Below are 17,670 nucleotides of genomic sequence, written 5' to 3'. Positions count from 1 at the left end.
ACAGAAGAACTGATGAGGAGAGAAAACTGCATCCCATCAAACATTCCTGTGGACCATATGCTGGGGTGATTGATTTTTAAAACTTTCATGGGGTGATAAAATTCAAGCTCTGCCGTTGCTATTCTGTCACCTCACCTCCCTTTCCAGGCCCAGCTGTGGGAGACAGAGGCAGACTAAGGCAGGTTGGGGACATCCTTGGACTATGGCTAGGGCTGTAGCTGGACAGTGGGCAAGGGCTGGTGATGTGACAGAGCTAGTAATGATGACAAGGAGAACTCTGGATCCCGGGGTGGCATGATGCTATCAAGTGTCCCGAGGGGTCTCCATACAATTGAATAGCCTTAAGAGTTACTCCAGGCCTGGGGATGAGTAAAAACCCCCAGAAATTGACTTTAGGGATTGTTTAGGGAGTGTTGTGGATGTGAGGGAAGTCACCAAGCAAAGTGAAGTGCTGGGGAACCTGTTTTTTGCTCCAGGGGCCAGGATGAGCCAGTGTGAACCAGCAGCATCAGGATCAGGTACAATGGCCCCAGCTTGGCTTCCCTCCCAAAAAGGAAGGAGGAAAGATAGAGGGAAGTAGAACCTGGCACTGAGACCTCAGGGTCAAACAGGGCCACTCCTTGTGAGCAGTAGAAAACAGGGACCCCAGCTTGACTCCCCTCCAAAGGAGGGGGGAAAGGCAGAATCAAGTACCGAATAGATAGCCACCAGTGGAAGAGGGCCCAAGGCCATGAGATGAGACCCCCGACCTCTCCATGAGCAATAGCACCAGCTCAGCTCCCCACCTCGGCCTCCTGCCACCTACTCCAAAGCAAGTGGAGATTCCCGCTTCCAAGGCCAAGAGACAGAGGGGAGACAGACAAAGATTAACTGATGGTCAATGAAAGGGCAGGTTATGATGAGGATGAAGAATGGAATAAAAAGCCTAGGAGAGGGATTCCATGAGCGTCCTTTCCGAGGTGCAGCTCTGATACTCTGCTCCCCACTAGAAGGACGAACCCTGGGCCAGTGTGGTCAGCATAGCTTCTGGGTGCTGAGCCAGCCAGACCATCTTCCCCAGTGCCTACTGGATGATTGGCACCCTACGCCAATGAAAGGTACCCTGTGATGCCAAAGAGTGATGCCTGACACCGCCAGAGGGTGTTATGGGGAGCATATTTGGGGCACTGTTCTAAGCGCTGGGGGGAATACAAGGTGAACAGGTTGTTCCACATGAGGCTCATAGTTTTTAATCCCCATTTTACAGATGAGGTAAGTGAGGCACAGAGAAGTTAAGTGACCTGCCCAAAGTCACACAGCTGGAGCCAGGTTTTGAACCCATGACCTCTGACTCCCAAGCCGGGGCTCTTTCCACTGAGCCACACTGCATTTCTACAACACCCTCGCACTAATGCCTCTGGGCAGGGTCAACGGATTCTTTGGGAAATCCAAATGGAAGCAATCAACAGCGTCTTATCCTGGAAAAAAGTGTTTAAAAAACACCCCAAAAGAAGGCAGTCCAGAGTTAGCTGGAAGCGCTCTCCAGAAAGGCCTAAGATGCAGGAGAATTTGTATATTTGTATGTGTTATTTACTATATTTATTTTATTAATGATGTGTATATACTATGATTCTATTTGTCTTGATAGTATTGATGCCTGACTACTTGTTTTGTTTTCTTGTCTGTGTCCCCCTTTTAGACTGTGAGCCTGTTGTTGGGCAGGGATTGTCTCTATCTGTTGCCAAATTTTACATTCTAAGGGCTTAGTACAGTGATCTCCACAAAGTATGCACTCAATAAATACGATTGAATGAATGAATAGGAATGACAGAGGCAGCAGAGGCTGTCATGTAAAAACCTTGAGAGAGGGCCTGCCTCCTTCCCCAGCCAAAGGTTGCCCTTTTTCAGAGTAACAGAGGGTATGATCCCAAGGAGGCTGACTGACAAACCTAGGACCAATCCATTTGTAAGAGACTGATGCTAAGCAGACCTAAGAGCAGAGCTGTCTACGAGAGAGTTATCAGAACTACAGACCCAGGAGTGTCACCTTGACTGAGCGCCATGGCTGAGAGAACTGCTAAATTGTTTCCTTGAATCAGTACTCATGATCCACGCCATCGGCAGAAGGGCTGCTGAGCAGAGCCAGAGCTCAGTGACCTGCAGATCTAAAACAGTCAGCATTTGTCGGGTACCTTTTCTTCTTCCACCAGAGACTTGGAAAGAAACCGGGGGGACTGCATTGTCTTTTCTAGGTTATTCATTCAATCCTATTTATTGAGTGCTTACTGTGATCAGAGCACTGTACTAACTACTTGGAAAGTACAATTCAGCAACAAATAGAGACAATCCCTGCCCACAATGGGCTCACAGTCTACAAGGTGGGAGACAGACATCAAAACAAGTAAACAGGCATCAATAGCATTAAAAGAAATAAATAGAAATAGAGATATATACACATCATTAATAAAATAAATAGAATTATAAATATGTACATGTACATACACAAGCGCTGGGGGGCGGGGAGGGAGTAGAGACAAGGGAGTGAGTGGGGTTGACAGGGAGGGGAGGGGGAGCAGAGGAAAAGGGGGGCTTAATCCAGGAAGGACTCCTGGAGGAGGTGATCTTTCAGAAGGGCTTTGAAGGGGGCAAGTATGCTAGTTTGGCAGATTTGAGGAGGGAGGGCCTTCCAGGCCAGAGGTAGGACATGGGCCAGGGATTGATGGTGGGACAGGCGAGAACGAGGCACAGTGAGGAAGTTAGTGGCAGAGGAGCAGTGTGTGCGGGCTGGGCTGTAGAAGGAGAGAAAGGAGGTGAGATAATGAAGCCAGTAGTGAAGAATTTTGCTTGAAATTGTCAGGGGGGAAACAGGGGGTGACTCCCAGCACCCTCATTTCACTCTGGCAAATAATCTTGCCTGATGGGACTTTGAGCAACAAATAGGATCCCAGGATCCGAGGGGAGGAAGCCCCTTACCCCCCCCCCCCAGCACTTGTGTATGTTTGTACATATGTATTATTCTATTTATTTTATTAAAGATATATATATATATCTATAATTCTATTTATCTATTCTGATGCTACTGATGGCTGTCTACTTGTTTTGTTTTGTTGTCTGTCTCCCCCTTCTAGACTGTGAGCCCGTTGTTGGGGAGGATTGTCTCTATCTGCTACCAAATTGTACTTTCCAAGCGCTTAGTACAGTACTCTGTACACAGTAAGCTCTTAATAAATTCGAATGAATGAATGAATGAATGTGGTGATCCTGCTCAAACCAATGGAGAGGGTGACCATATCAGCACTGCATAATGAAAAGGTTAATACATAAAAGTTAATGAGCAAACAGCCAACTGTAGAAAATTGCTGCCCTTTTAAAATTATACTTTAAGAACACTTATTAAATAGAAATTTTCCTTTATCTCTCCTATGGCTTATGATTTCTTTCTAAAATGTTGCTTCAGGGGTCTAACAGCCTTATAGGTCATGTTTTAGCTTAGAGCACATTTTTATAGTTCAAATACAAATTACTTTAGAAATGGATTTTGTAATTGAGTTTCAGGTTAACTAAAGTTCCAACTTTTTATGGTTTAGAGCTGGGCAGGTAATGATGAAAACCGCTTAAAATGGAAGGTGTTTCGAATCAACAGCTTAAAAAGTAGAACCCATCGGCCCAGAGGCAAAGTTTGGGAGAGCTAAATGTTTACTCAGTGAGCAGAAGCCTTATTTCACTATAGATGTTGGAGGGTGAACCAGTGGAAAATAATGTTAAGTAATGTGGAGAGGGAAACCCAAAGCTGCTAAGACTCCTTTACCTCTATCAAAACAGCCATGAAATGGTTCCTCCAAGCAACTGGTGTCCAATTAATGGTATTTTAATCCACCAGTGGTATTTATTGAGTGTTTACTTTGTGCAGACCATTCATTCAATAGTATTTATTGAGTGCTTACTATGTGCAGAGCACTGTACTAAGCGCTTGGAATGTACAAATTGGTAACAGATAGAGACAGTCCCTGCCCTTTGATGGGCTTACAGTCTAATCGGACCAGTGTAGTAAGTGCTTGGAAGAGTGCAATACAATCTAGTGGGTAGACACTTTCCCTGCCCAAAGGAGCTTGTGGGGGAGATGGACATAAAATAAGTTATTGATATGAACATAAGTGCTCTGGGCCTGAGGGAGGAGTGACTATAAGTTGCTTAAAAGGGTACAAGTTAAAGTACTTAGGTGATGCAGAAGAGAGGCCACTGCTGGAGGCAGAATTTGGGACTGGATGGACCATTAAAGGCATTTCTTATGGACTTGTGTTCATCTGCTTACCTCTTCTTTCTCTGGATGGCAGTGTACACCACACTCGAGATGAATACGATGACAATAATTCCTGTAAGAACTCCGAGACCAATAGAGATGCCTTGAAAATCCACATCATTTTTTTTATCTGCAAACACATTTGAGAAGTGATTTTTACAGAGGTCCAATATGCAAAAAGGCTGTTCTCACTCTTCATATTTACACCTAGCCTCTTCCTGAGGTGAAGGATACAAACAATTTCTCCTCTTAACTCAGGGAAAAGGCTTTTGAAAAAGGAATCCTATCCATTCCACCCTATTTACAGTAGAACATCTTTGGCTAGTGGTTTGGAAGAATGGAAAGGATCTCCTTAGTGCTTAGTAAGTACAGTGCTCTATAAATAGCCACAAGTGCCATAGTGGGGTCATAAACACCAGTTGATCCAGCTACCTCCTGGACCAGGGCTGGCTTCAGAAGGAAGGGAGTGAAACACCACATCCTGAACCGGATGCACCACAATTCTCAAACCCACCTTTTCATTGCTGCACTGGGGCATTCCATACTGCTCAAGTGAAAAGCAGGGAAGCAGCTTAGGGAAGCAGCTTGGCTAAGTGGAGAAAGCACGGGCCTAGTGGATAAAGCATGGGAGTCAGAAGGACCTGGGTGCTAATCCTGGCTTTGCCACTTGTCTGCTGTGTGATCTTGGACAAGTCACTTCATTTCTCTGGGCCTCAGTTACCTCATCTGCAAAATGGGTATGAAGACGGTGAGCCCCGTGTGGGACATGGACTGTGTCCAACCTGATTAGCTTGTATCTACCCCAGTGCTTAGTACAGTGCCTGGGACAGAGTAAAGCTTAACAAATACTTTTTTTTAAAAAAAGTGCTGTGTAGAACAGGGCCACTTGGCTCCTGTTCTCTACCAGCAGATTCCCTGGAAGTTTCCCACTCCCAAAACTCATTGGGAAAGAGGGAGGAGTTGGCCCGATTCTTGCCTCCCCAGTGCTGCTCTCATACTATCCCTATCCCTCCATCCCTTTCATTTGCTTCCTTTGAAGCCTACTTAATCTGCCTCTACCACCCATTTCAACTACTCAGTGCTGTCTCTCAACTACTTTGTTCCTCTAACACCAACCTACTCTCTGTACTTTGATTTTGTCCTATCTCACTGCCAACCCTTTGCCCATACCCTCTCTCTGGTCTGAAAATCCCTCCCCCTTCCTATTTGACTGCCCACCACTCTCCTCACCTTCAAAGCCCTACAAAATCCCATTACTTCTAGACTGTAAGTTTCTTGTGAGTAGGTGTCCCAAGGTCACTCTGGGGTACTGACCATCTCAAGGTCAAATGCTATCTCGTGATCTCCTGAGCCAGAAGGCAGAACTCAGAAGTGAGGGTGGGGTAATGCCCCCACCACCAAAACTGCCAGTTTGACAGCCCAAGCTGGGAATACCGAAAGTATCCCTCACCCCAGTGCCAATCAAATTAGGTATGGAGGAGGGAGGAGGGAAGGGATTGGATAAACTAGGAGAAGCAAGGGGAGGGCAAGGGTTGAGTGGGCAAGTCACTTAACTTCTCTGTGCCTCAGTTCCCTCATCTGTAAAATGGGGATGAAGACTGTGAGCCCCACGTGGGACAACCTGATTCCCCTGTGTCTACCCCAGCGCTTAGAACAGTGCTCTGCACATAGTAAGCGCTTAACAAATACCAACATTATTAAGCAGCATGGCTCAGTGGAAAGAGCATGGGCTTGGGAGTCAGAGTTCATGGGTTTGAATCCTGGCTCTGCCACTTGCCAGCTGGGTGACTGTGGGCAAGTCACTTCACTTCTCTGGGCCTCAGTTCCCTCATCTGTCAAATGGGGATTAAGACTGTGAGCCTCACGTGGGACAACCTGATGACCCTGTGTCTACCCCAGTGCTTAGAACAGTGCTCTGCACATAGTAAGCGCTTAACAAATACCAACATCAGTATAAAGTGAGGCCGGAAGCTGGAATGGCCTAGGAGCACAGTTGATAAATCCCTGCAGCCTCTAACCTGTGCAGAGGTTCGAGACTTGTAGCAGCTTGCTGCAGGTCGCCTCTGTCCAGAGCTTGAGAAGCCTGCTCTGCCTGCACCAAGTGAGGAGCTGTGGGATCAGTGAGTGTTCTTCCTGCTGAACCCTCATGGGGCTGAAAGCCAGTCGCTTTGCCATGGGTATATTATGCATAAGTGGATCCCTCCCAAGTGGGAAGCACTCATGGGTGAGAACTAGGAGCTTCACCACGGGTGCGTAATGCAGAAATGGATTCCTCCTGAGTGGGAAGTGCTCGTGGGTGAGAGCTACTGCTTCACCACTTGTGAGCAAACCATAAGTGAATTCCACCTGGGTGGGACCTGGATGTTCTGCCATGCGTGCGTAACATAGAAGTATAGTCCTCCCATTAGGGAAGCTCTAATATCACCAATTAATCATATTCCTCCCAAAAGGGAAGTTCAATTCGCTGCATCTAAATAATCAAATAATTAAATTTGCCTCATGGAATAAATTTTCATATAAAACTCACACTTTCCGTCCCCAGTCTCTCTCTCTCTCTCGCTCCCTCACTGTGTTGATTCCCAAATGAACCTGTTCCCGGGCGACGGGTGGCAGTAGGGAAGGGGTCTAACAACTGTATTATATTGTACTATCCTAAACGTTTAGTACAGTGCTCTGCACACAGCAAATGCTCCATAAATACCATTTTTTTTTAAGGTATTTGTTACTGTACTGTAAGATACTGTACTAAGTGCTGGGGTGGATACAAGCCAATCAGGTTGGACACAGTCCATGTTCTACATGAGACAGTCTTAATCCCCATTTTACAGATGAGGTAATTGAGGAGTGAAGTGATTTATTAGGGTCAAAGTTGCCCAGCAGACAAGTGGCAGAGCCAGGACTAGACTCCTGGTCTGCTTGATTCTCAGGGCTATGCTCTATCCACTCAGCCACACTGTTTCTCACTGATTGAATGATTACCTCCATGAAGCATTTCCCAACTAAATCCTTTTCCCCTACTTTCTTTCCCTTTTGCATCACCTATGCACTTGGGTCTGTTCCTTTTAAGCCCTTGTTATTCACTCCACCCTTAGTCCTTCAGCATTTATGTACATACATATAATTTATTTTAATGACTGTCTTCCACCTTTTTTTTTAACATGTTATTTGTTAAGCGCTTACTATGGCCCAGGAACTGTTCTAAACTCTGGGGTAGGTACAAACTAATCAGGTTGGACACAGTACCTCTCCCTCATGGGACTCACATTTTTAATCTCCATTTTACAGATGAAATAAGTGAGGCACAGAGACCTTACCCAAAGTGACACAGCATATGAGTGACCCTTCTAAATGGTATGGTCCTGTGGTCAGGGATTGTGTCTACCAACTCCTTTGTATTGTTCTCTCCCTAGTGCTTAGGGCAGTGCTCGGCACAACATAAGCACTCATTAAACATCATTGATTGACTATGTTTTAAAAGTACTTAACCTTCTAAACTGTTCCTCCCTCTATTTTTTATGCCAATAACTTACCTGACTGCTGTCCAAAAGGGTCCAAAAGCATGTTCTGAGTAACTGCAAGAGATCCATTGTGTGGTTCTGGGATGACTCCCAGAAGTTTACACATCAGTGGGTAAATGTGAATGCTGTCAAAGGGTTCAGTCAAATGATCTTTCTTGAAATCTGGCCCAAAAGCTCTAAATATTGTCTTCATGTCCATGTGTGCATTATCAAATCCATGATCCCCTTTGTTGACATAGAGTATAAACCGCTGAAATAAAAGCCAACCAGGATTAGAATCCCCTGAAAGGACACTTAGTATCTCCTCAGATCCCTGAATATGCTGGCAAATAAGTATGGTTCCCCCCTCCACCATTTTGAAGGAAGATTCTAGGAAGTGTGGAAAGGAAATATTCAGATAATTTGGGTAGAGAATCCATAGGGCATGTGTGTGAAAATCCCCTTGGCTGGAAATAGCCATGAGTTAAATTAACCTGGGATTCCTTCCTCAGTTATAACTAGAACCCCACAGGGGGAGGAAACAAGGAGAACAGGGCAATTTTCTCAGGCTTGAATCAGCAGGCCTGGATCAGCAGGTCTGACTGAGCAGGCCCTGAGGAGACTGAGAGGCTTGTGAGTCCCAAAAGTAGCTTTGCCTCAGGTCTAGACCCCTTTTGAGGCACTGATTCATTCTGGACCTGGAGAAACTGAACCAACACGGCTGAAACTACCTGGCCTGAGTCAGACCAGCCTCTCTAAAGGAGAATGTGACACCGAGAGTGAGCCAGCACTGCTCCATGGCCTAGGGTGCTAGAAAGCCTAGACCCAGGGCAACGTGATCTGCAGAGGCAACATGGCCTGAGGAACCCACTGGCTATAAGCTCTTTCACATGGCCACCATCTCTCAAACCATATGGCTTGGCCTCAGGATTCTGTCACTGACATCTGGAGAAGTCCTCATTCATTCATTCAATAGTATTTATTAAGCGCTAACTATGTGCAGAGCACTGTACCCGGTTTCACCTTTACAATATCTCCAAGATCCGCCCTTTCCTCTCCACCCAAACGACTACCTTACTGCTACAGGCTCTCGTTATATCCCGGCTAGACTACTGTGTCAGCCTTCTCTCTGACCTCCCTTCCCCCTCTCTCGCCCCGCTCCAGTCTATTCTTCACTCCGCTGCCTGGCTCATCTTCCTGCAGAAACGATTTGGGCATGTCACTCCCCTTCTTAAACACCTCCAGTGGTTGCCTATCAACCTCCGCTCCAAACAAAAACTCCTCACTCTAGGCTTCAAGGCTCTCCATCACCTTGCCCCTTCCTACCTCTCCTCCCTTCTCTCTTTCTACTGCCCACCCCATACGCTCCGCTCCTCTCCTCTGCCGCCCACCTCCTCACCATCCCTCGGTCTCGCCTATCCCGCCGACGACCCCTGGGCCACGTCCTCCCACGGTCTTGGAATGCCCTCCCTCCTCACCTCTGCCAAACTAATTCTCTTCCCCTCTTCAAAACCCTACTTAAAACTCACCTCCTCCAAGAGGTCTTCCCAGACTGAGCTCCCCTTCTCCCTCTACTCCCTCTACCACCCCCCCTTCAGCTCTCCGCAGCTTAACCCTCTTTTCCCCCCATTTCCCTCTGCTCCTCCCCCTTTACCTTCGCATCCCCTCACACTGTACTCGTCTGCTCAACTGTATATATTTTCATTACCCTATATATTTTGTTAATGAAATGTACATCGCCTTGATTCTATTTAGTTGCCATGGTTTTTACAAGATGTTCTTCCCCTTGACTCTATTTATTGCCATTGTTCTCGTCTGTCTGTCTCCCCCGATTAGACTGTAAGCCCGTCAAACGGCAGGGACTGTCTCTATCTGTTGCTGACTTGTTCATTCCAAGCGCTTAGTACAGTGCTCTGCACATAGTAAGCACTCAATAAATACTATTGAATGAATGAATGAATGCTTGGAATGTACAATTTGGCAACAGATAGAGACAATCCCTGCCAATGACAGGCTCACAGTCTAAATGGGGGAGACAGGCAGCAAAGCAAAGCAGAGCAAAACAAAACAAGACAACATCATCAAGATAAACAGGGTCAAGGAAATATACACCTCATTAACAAAATAAATAGGGTAATAAATAATATATACAAATGAACACAGTGCTTGAGGGGAGGGGAAGGGGGAAGAGCAGAGGGTGGGAGGGGGGAGAAGGAGCAGGCTCAGCCTGGGAAGGCTACCTGGAGGAGGTGAGCCCTCAGTAGGGCTTTGAAGAGGAGAAGAGAGTTAGTTTGGTGGATGTGAGGAGGGAGAGCGTGCCAGGTCAGCGGTAGGACATGGGCCAGGGTTTGACGGTGGGATAGGCGTCAACTGGGGACAGTGAGGAGGTGAGTGGCAGAGGAGCGGAGTGTACAGGGTGGGCAGTAGAAAGAGAAAAGGGAGGTGAGGTAGGAGGGGGCACGGTGATGGAGAGCTTCGAAGCCAAGAGTGAGGAGTTTTTGTTTCATGTGGAGGTTGATAGGCAACCACTGGAGGATTTTGAGGAGGGAGTGACATGCCCAGAGCGTTTCTGTAGGAAGATGATTCAGGTAACGGAATGAAGAATAGACTGGAACGGGAAGAGACAAGAGGATGGGAGATCAGAGAGTAAGCTGATTCAGTAATCCAGTTGGGATATTATGAGAGCTTATACCAGCAAGATTGCAGTTTGGATGGAGAGGAAAGGGTGGATCTTGTGAAGGTGAGAGCGGTAGGTGTTGGTGATGGATTGGATGTGTGGGGTGAATGAGAGAGCTGAGTCAAGGACGACACCAAGGTTGCGGGCATGTGAGATGGGAAGGATGTTAGTGCTGTCCACAGTGATGGGGAAGTCAGGGAGAACACAGGGTTTGGGAGGGAAGATAAGGAGCTAAGTTTTGGACATGCTGAGATTTAGGTGGCGGGCAGACATCCAGGTGAAGATGTCCTGGAGGCAGGAGGAGATACAAGCCTGGAGGGTGGGAGAGGAACTGGGGAGGAGATAATAATAATAATAATAATATTGGTATTTGTTAAGCGCTTACTATGTGCAGAGTACTGTTCTAAGCGCTGGGGTAGATACAGGGTAATCAGGTTGTCCCATGTTAAGCTCACAGTCTTAATCCCCATTTTCCAGATGAGGTAACTGAGGCACCAAGAAGTTAAGTGACTTGACCACAGTCACACAGCTGACAAGTGATAAAGCTGGGATTCGAACCCATGACCTCTGACTCCCAAGCCCGGGTTCTTTCCACTGAGCCACACTGCTTCTCTCTCCTGATCAAGCAGGGGTGGCAGCAGCCAGAGCTGCCAGGAGACTTGTCACTCCAGGGGTGTGCCATATCACGGTGTCATGACAACCTGATGCCCCAGGGTTGAGAAAGTTCTCACTGTGTTTACCAACAGAAGGTGCATAAAGGAAATTGAGAAGCAGCAAGGCCTACTGAAAGAGCATGGACCTAGAAATCAGAGGACTTGGGTTCTAATCTCACTACATCACTTGTCTGCTGTTTGAGCTTGGGCAAGTCCCTTAACTTCTCTGGGACTGCTTCAGTTGCCTTATCTATAAAATCTAACTGCCCCTTTACTTAGATTATGAGCCTCATGTGGGACAGGGACTGTTTCCAACCCGATTGTCTTGTATCTGTACTAGGACTTAATAAAGTGCCTGGCATATAGTAAGTGTTTAACAAAAAACATTTTTAAAAAGTTTATAGACTACATCTTAGAAAGTAGGAAATTTCCCATGCCATTATTGTATATATATATATATTTCAGTATAAGATATAATTCAGTAAAATCATATAATTCAGTGAAACATTAGATGCACACATGACCACAGTGACCAAAATAACTCCTGTTCTAACTATTTAAAACTTGAAATCAGCCAAGTTGTGAAGCTGGCTAAATAGCCACTGACTGAAGATTCCAGCTGTTTCACCTACATAGCCGGAAACGTCAAAGGCTTACTGAAGGCACATCTCCTCCAAAAGGTCTTCCCAGACTAAGTCCCACTTTTCCTCATCTCCCACTCCCTTCCACGTCACCCTGATTTGCTCCCTTTGCTCTTCTCCCCCTTCCCACTCTTCTCCCCCTTCCCACCCCACAGCACTTTTGTATATATGTGTAATTTTTTTTATTTATATAGATGTCTTTTTACTTGAATTGACATCTGTCTCCTCTCCTTTAGACTCATTGTGGGCAGGGATTGTCTCTCTTTATTGTTGTATTGTACTTTCCCAAGCACTATCTACAGTGCTCTGCACACAGTAAGAGTTCAATAAATATGGCTGAATGAAATGAATGAAAGAATGAGTGTGAACAGCATTAGACCAATGATTTGGGATTTGGCTGACCACATCTACCTTATATTCATCCTCACCTGCTTTAACTTTGCCTTTTCTTCCACCTGGCAACATAATCTCTCCATCCTTATTGACGCCCCATGTCCATTGCCCATGCCAGCTCTTTCAGACATTTAACTTCCTTCCAAACTCCCCTGTCTCCCCTCTTCCCCCATCTCTTGCCCTTAATGTCTGGGCCATATTTCCTCTGCTCCTCTAAAGTCTCTTCCTTCTCTTGCACCCTCCTTGACTCTCCCATCTTCCCAACAATATCTCAAGAGGAGATCTCTTAACTCCTCTCAAATTCTACCCCCTCCACCTGCGCTTTCAGCCCCAACATTTCTTCCCTCCTTGATTGCCATGTCCAATCGCTCACTTTCCAATGGTTACTTGCCTACTGCTTTTAAACATACCCATGTATCCCATATCTTAAACAAAAGCCCTCTCCTCACTGCATGGCTCCCTCCAGTTTTACCCCATATCCCTTCTACCACTCTTCTCCAAACTCCTGGAACTGTCTACATTCACTGCCTCTCCAATTCTATCATTGACCCCCTCGAATCTGGCTTCTTCCCCCTCAACTAGATGGGAACTGCCCTTTCTAATGTCCTTCTTGCTAAATCCAATGGCCTCAACTCCATCCTAATCCTCCTCAATCTGAAGCTGCCTTCAACACTGTTGACTACCCCCTTCTCTTTGAAACATTTTCTAACCTTGGATTCAATGAGACTGTCATTCATTCATTCATTCATTCATTCATTCATTCAATCATATTTATTGAACGTTTAATGTGTGCAGAGCACTGTACTAAGCTCTTGGAAAGTAAAGTTCAGCAACAGATAGAGACAATCCCTACCCAACAACAGGCTCACTATCCTTTCCTGGTTCTCCTCCTATCTCTCTGGCTGATGATTCCCATTCTCTTTGACAGGCTCTCTCCTCCCCCTCCCAGCCTCTAACTGTAGGAGTTCCTCAAGGCTCAGTTCTGGATCCTCTTCTGTTCTCCATCTACACCCACTTCCTTGGAGAATTCATTTGCTCCCACAGTTTCAATTACCATCTCCACATGGATGATTCCCAAATTTACCTCTCCACCCCTGGTCTCTCTCAGTCTCTGGGGTCTCGCATTCCCTCCTTTCCTCAGGATATTTTTACTTAGATGTTCCATTAACACCTCAAATTTAACATGTCCAAAACTGAACTCCTCATTTTCCCACCCAAACCCTGGTCTTCCCGTGTCTTTTCCAGCATTGTAAGCTCACTGTGGGCAGGAAACATGTCTACCAACTCTGTAATGCTGTACTCCCCCAAGTGCGTAGTACTGTGCTCTGCACATAGTAAACACTGAATAAATACAATTGATTGATTGAAGACATTATTCTCCTGCCTGTCTCACAAGCCTGTAACCTTGGCATTTCATTCTTATTATTAAGTGCCGTTGAGTCCTTTCCGCTTCATAGTGACTCTAAGGATATACAGAGGAATGTTCTGTCCTCTGCCATAATTTGCAGCCTAACAGTTCTTCCATTATTGTTGTTATTATCTCTATCCATCTAGCTGCTGGTCTGCCTCTTCCACATTTTCCCTGGACTTTTCCTAGCATCAACCATGGCATTATCCTTTACTTGTCTCTCTCATTCAACCCACATGTTCAGTTTGTCACCAAATCCTGTCTGTTTTACCTTCCTTTCCTCTCCATCCAAACTACTACTTTTTTGATTCAAGCACTTATCTGGACCTTACTTCACTCTGCTGCCTAGATCATTCTTCTTAAAGAATTTCCTGTCCATGCTTCCTCACTCCTCAAGAATCTCCAACAGTTGCCCAAACAATTCCACATCGAACAGCAACTCCTTATCATTAGCTTTAAAGCTCTCAATCAGCTATCCCCCTTCTTCCTTATCTTGCTGATTTCCTACTGCAACCCAGTTGGCACACTTTCCTCCTTCAATGTCAACCAACTTACTGTAACTTGACCTCATCTTCCACACTTCTGACCCCATGTCAGTGTCCTTCCCCTGGCCTGAAACTCCTTCTTCTTACAGATGTGACAGACCACAGTTCTCCCTTCCTTCAAAGACTTATTAAAATCCCATCTCCTCCCTGATTAAGCCTTTATTTCCTCTACTCCTCTTCCCTTCTGCATCACCTATGTACTTGACTTTGTATCCTTTAAGCACTTGATATTCACTCCTCCCTTGGTCCCACAGCAGCTAAGTAAATATTCTTTCTTTCTTTCTTTCTTTCTTTCTTTCTTTCTTTCTTTCTTTCTTTCTTTCTTTCTTTCTTTCTTTCTTTCTTTCTTTCTTTCTTTCTTTCTTTCTTTCTTTCTTTCTTTCTTTCTTGATGGTATTTATTAAGCCCTTATTGTATGTCAAGCACTGTTTTAAGCACTGGGTAAATGCAAGTTAATCAGGTTGGATACAGTCTCTGTCTCAAATGAACTTCACAGTCTACATAGGAGGAAGAAAAATACTGAATCCCCATTTTGCCGTTAAAGAAACTGAGGGATGGAGAAGTTAAGCGATTTTCCCAAGGACACACAACAAGCAAGTGTGGGAGCCAAGATTAGAACCCAGGTCCTCTGGCTCCCAGGTCCATGCTTTATCCACTAGACCACATTCCTTCCCAATTTTATTTTAATGTCTGTCTTCCCCTCTAGATTGTAAGCTCCTTGTTAACAGGGAATGTCTTTTATTGTACTCTCCCAAGCACTTAATAATAATAATAATAACTGTGGTATAAGTGCTTACTAAGTGCCAAGCACTGTTCTAAGCAGTGGGGGAGATACAGGGTAATCAGGTTGTCCCACGTGGGACTCACAGTCTTAATCCCCATTTTACAGATGAGGAAACTGAGGCCCAGAGAAGTTAAGTGACTTGCCCAAAGTCACACAGCTGACAAGTGGCGGAGGCAGGATTATAACCCACAACCTCTGACTCCCAAGCCATTGTTCTTGCCACTAAGCCACGCTGCTTCTCACTTAGTACAGTGCTCTATACACATTAAGCACTCAGTGAATATCATTGATTGATAAGTTTATGGAGTGCAGGAATCATTTCTACCTATCCTATCATACTCTTCCAAGTGCTTAGTACTATCCTCTGCATATAGTAAGAACTCACTAAATACCAATGATTCATTAATCACCGACTGCCAAACCAGGAAAAGAAGGTTGAGAAGGGAGAAACAATAAATGTAATCTACCTACACTTGAGTAAGGTTACTGATTCCTTTCCTGAAGGTTTCTTCATTGGCAAACTAGGACGTTCTGTTCTTGACAATACCACTAATAGGTGAATGTATGACTAGTTTGAAAGTCATACCCAAAGTGTGGTTGTAAATGGCTTATTTGCACATAGAACTAAATCGGACAGAGATGCTAACACTTTGAAGACAGAATAGGAAATCTCAGCTACTATGGAAAAATTCATTCATTAATATATTAAATTGTATTTATTGAGCACTTTCTATGTGTAGAGCACTGTACTAAGCTCTTGGGAGAGTACAATATAACAATAAACTGACAAATTCCCTGCTATTGGTTTTATAAAAACAGACGAAACTCAATTAGGAACGCTAGGAGAAGCAGAATGGCCTAGTGGACAGAGCACAGGCCTGGGAGTCAGAGGGCCTGGGTTCTAATTCTGACTCTGCCACTCATCTGTCGGGTGTCCTTGGGGAAGTCACTTAGCTTCTCTGTCCCTCAGTTCTTTCATTTACAAAGTGGGGATTCAAAGTAGGACATCTTCCTACTTAAACAGTGAGCCCCATGTCGGAACCGATTATCTTATAGCTACCTGAGCACTTACTACTGTGCTTGACACATAGTAAACATTTAATAAACTTCACAATTATTAGGGGCAAGTTCAAAACAGCAAGACAAATATTGGATGGGTGTAGCCTGCCAGGCCCTAGACAGCAGAAAAAGGCTTGAGGATCATAGCTGATCACAAGCTGAATATGTCAGCAATGTCATGCCATGTTTAAAACAAGCAACTTCCTCCGCACCAAAACCAAAAGCATAGAATTGAGGTTACAGAGGCATTTGAAATGCAAGAGTTGGTATTTATTAAGCGCTTACTATGTGCCGAGCACTGTTCTAAGCGCTGGGGTAGACACAGGGGAATCAGGTTGTCCCACGTGGGGCTCACAGACTTCATCCCCATTTAACAGATGAGGTAACTGAGGCACAGAGAAGTGAAGCGACTTACCCACAGTCACACAGCTGGCAAGTGGCAGAGCCGGGATTTGAACTCATGACCTCTGACTCCAAAGCCCGGGCTCTTTCCACTGAGCCACGCTGCTTCTCTAGAGTTGAAAAGTGATCCTTATGTTATACTTTGCATTAGTCTTGACTACTGCATCTGCTTCCTCACTGAACTCCCTGCCTCCTGTCTCTCTCCACTCTAGTTCATACTTCACTCTGCTGCACGGATCATTTTTCTAAAAAACTTTCAGTCCATGTCTCCCCACTCCTCAAGAACCTGCAGTGGTAGCCCATCAATCTCCACATCAAACAGCTTTAAAGCAATCAGTTCACCTCATCTTACCTTACCTTACTGATCTCCTATGATAATCCAGCACACTCTTAGCTTTTCTAATGCCAGTTTACTCACTGTGTTCTGATCCTGCTATCTTGCCACAATTCCCTTGCCCGTGTCTTTCTCCTAGTCTGAGCCTCCTTCCCCTTCCTTGAAGCCCATATCATTCACCTCTACCATCCCCTCCAGATACTTGTAGCCGTCATCTACCGCCCTCCTGGTCCCACCACTGACTTCTTCAACCACCTTGACCCCTTTCTCACCTTCCTTCTCTCTGCCCACCTTGATCCTCAGAGACTTCAACATCCACATGGATGTACCCAGTGACTCCTCTGTCGTCTACCTGCCATCGCTCCTTGACTCCGCCAACCTCCTGCTCCACCATACCTCGCCCACTCACCAACTTGGTCACACCCTCAATCTCGTCATCTCCTACTGCTGCACCATCTCCTGCCTCATCAACTCTGAAATCCCTCTCTCAGACCATAACCTTTTCATCTACCTCCTCTCTCACACGGTCTCCCCCTGCAAATCTGTACTACTCTCCCACCGGGACTTCTGCTCTCTTGATCCCATCCATCTCTCCAAAATCATCTCTCCCCACCTTGCCGCCCGTCCTCTCTTCCCACTTTCGATCAGGTCACCGCTCTCAACTCCACCCTCTCTACTCATCTCAACTCTCTCGCCCCCCTTTCCTTCCGCCGCTCTCGCTCCACTAACCCACAGCCCTAGGTCACTGCCTCTGTCCTCCTCCTACGCTCCTATGCTCGAGCTGCTAAGCGTTGCTGGTGAAGGTCCAAGCACCAAGCCAACCATATCCACTTAAAATTTATCTTTTCCTGCCTTAACTCTGCCCTCTCCTCCGCCAGGCAAAACTTCTTTTCTTCCCTCAATGACACTCATACCCGTCACCCCCGCCAATTGTTCCGGACCTTTAATTCTCTCCTCAGGCCCCCTGTTCCTTCCCCTCCCCCATCTCTCACCCCCAA

At 45.7% G+C, this 17,670-nt stretch overlaps 1 protein-coding gene across 1 annotated transcript in view; it reads right to left on the bottom strand.

The window, feature by feature from the left end:
• Positions 1 to 253: 253 nt before the first annotated feature.
• Positions 254 to 17,670, bottom strand: part of LOC114818249 (ectonucleotide pyrophosphatase/phosphodiesterase family member 7-like) — a 147,798-nt gene continuing 130,381 nt past the window's right edge. Inside the window, exons 9-11 of the mRNA XM_029083251.1 lie at positions 7,810 to 8,047; positions 4,292 to 4,409; positions 254 to 359 (exon numbers count right to left, since the gene is read on the bottom strand). Coding sequence (XP_028939084.1) covers positions 254 to 359; positions 4,292 to 4,409; positions 7,810 to 8,047 — 462 coding nt within the window. The remainder of the gene's footprint in view (positions 360 to 4,291; positions 4,410 to 7,809; positions 8,048 to 17,670) is intronic.

The sequence above is a fragment of the Ornithorhynchus anatinus genome, chromosome 2 (assembly GCF_004115215.2).
Source record: "Ornithorhynchus anatinus isolate Pmale09 chromosome 2, mOrnAna1.pri.v4, whole genome shotgun sequence".
Taxonomy (NCBI): Eukaryota; Metazoa; Chordata; class Mammalia; order Monotremata; family Ornithorhynchidae; genus Ornithorhynchus; species Ornithorhynchus anatinus.
This window is presented reverse-complemented; position numbering and strand designations above follow the sequence as displayed.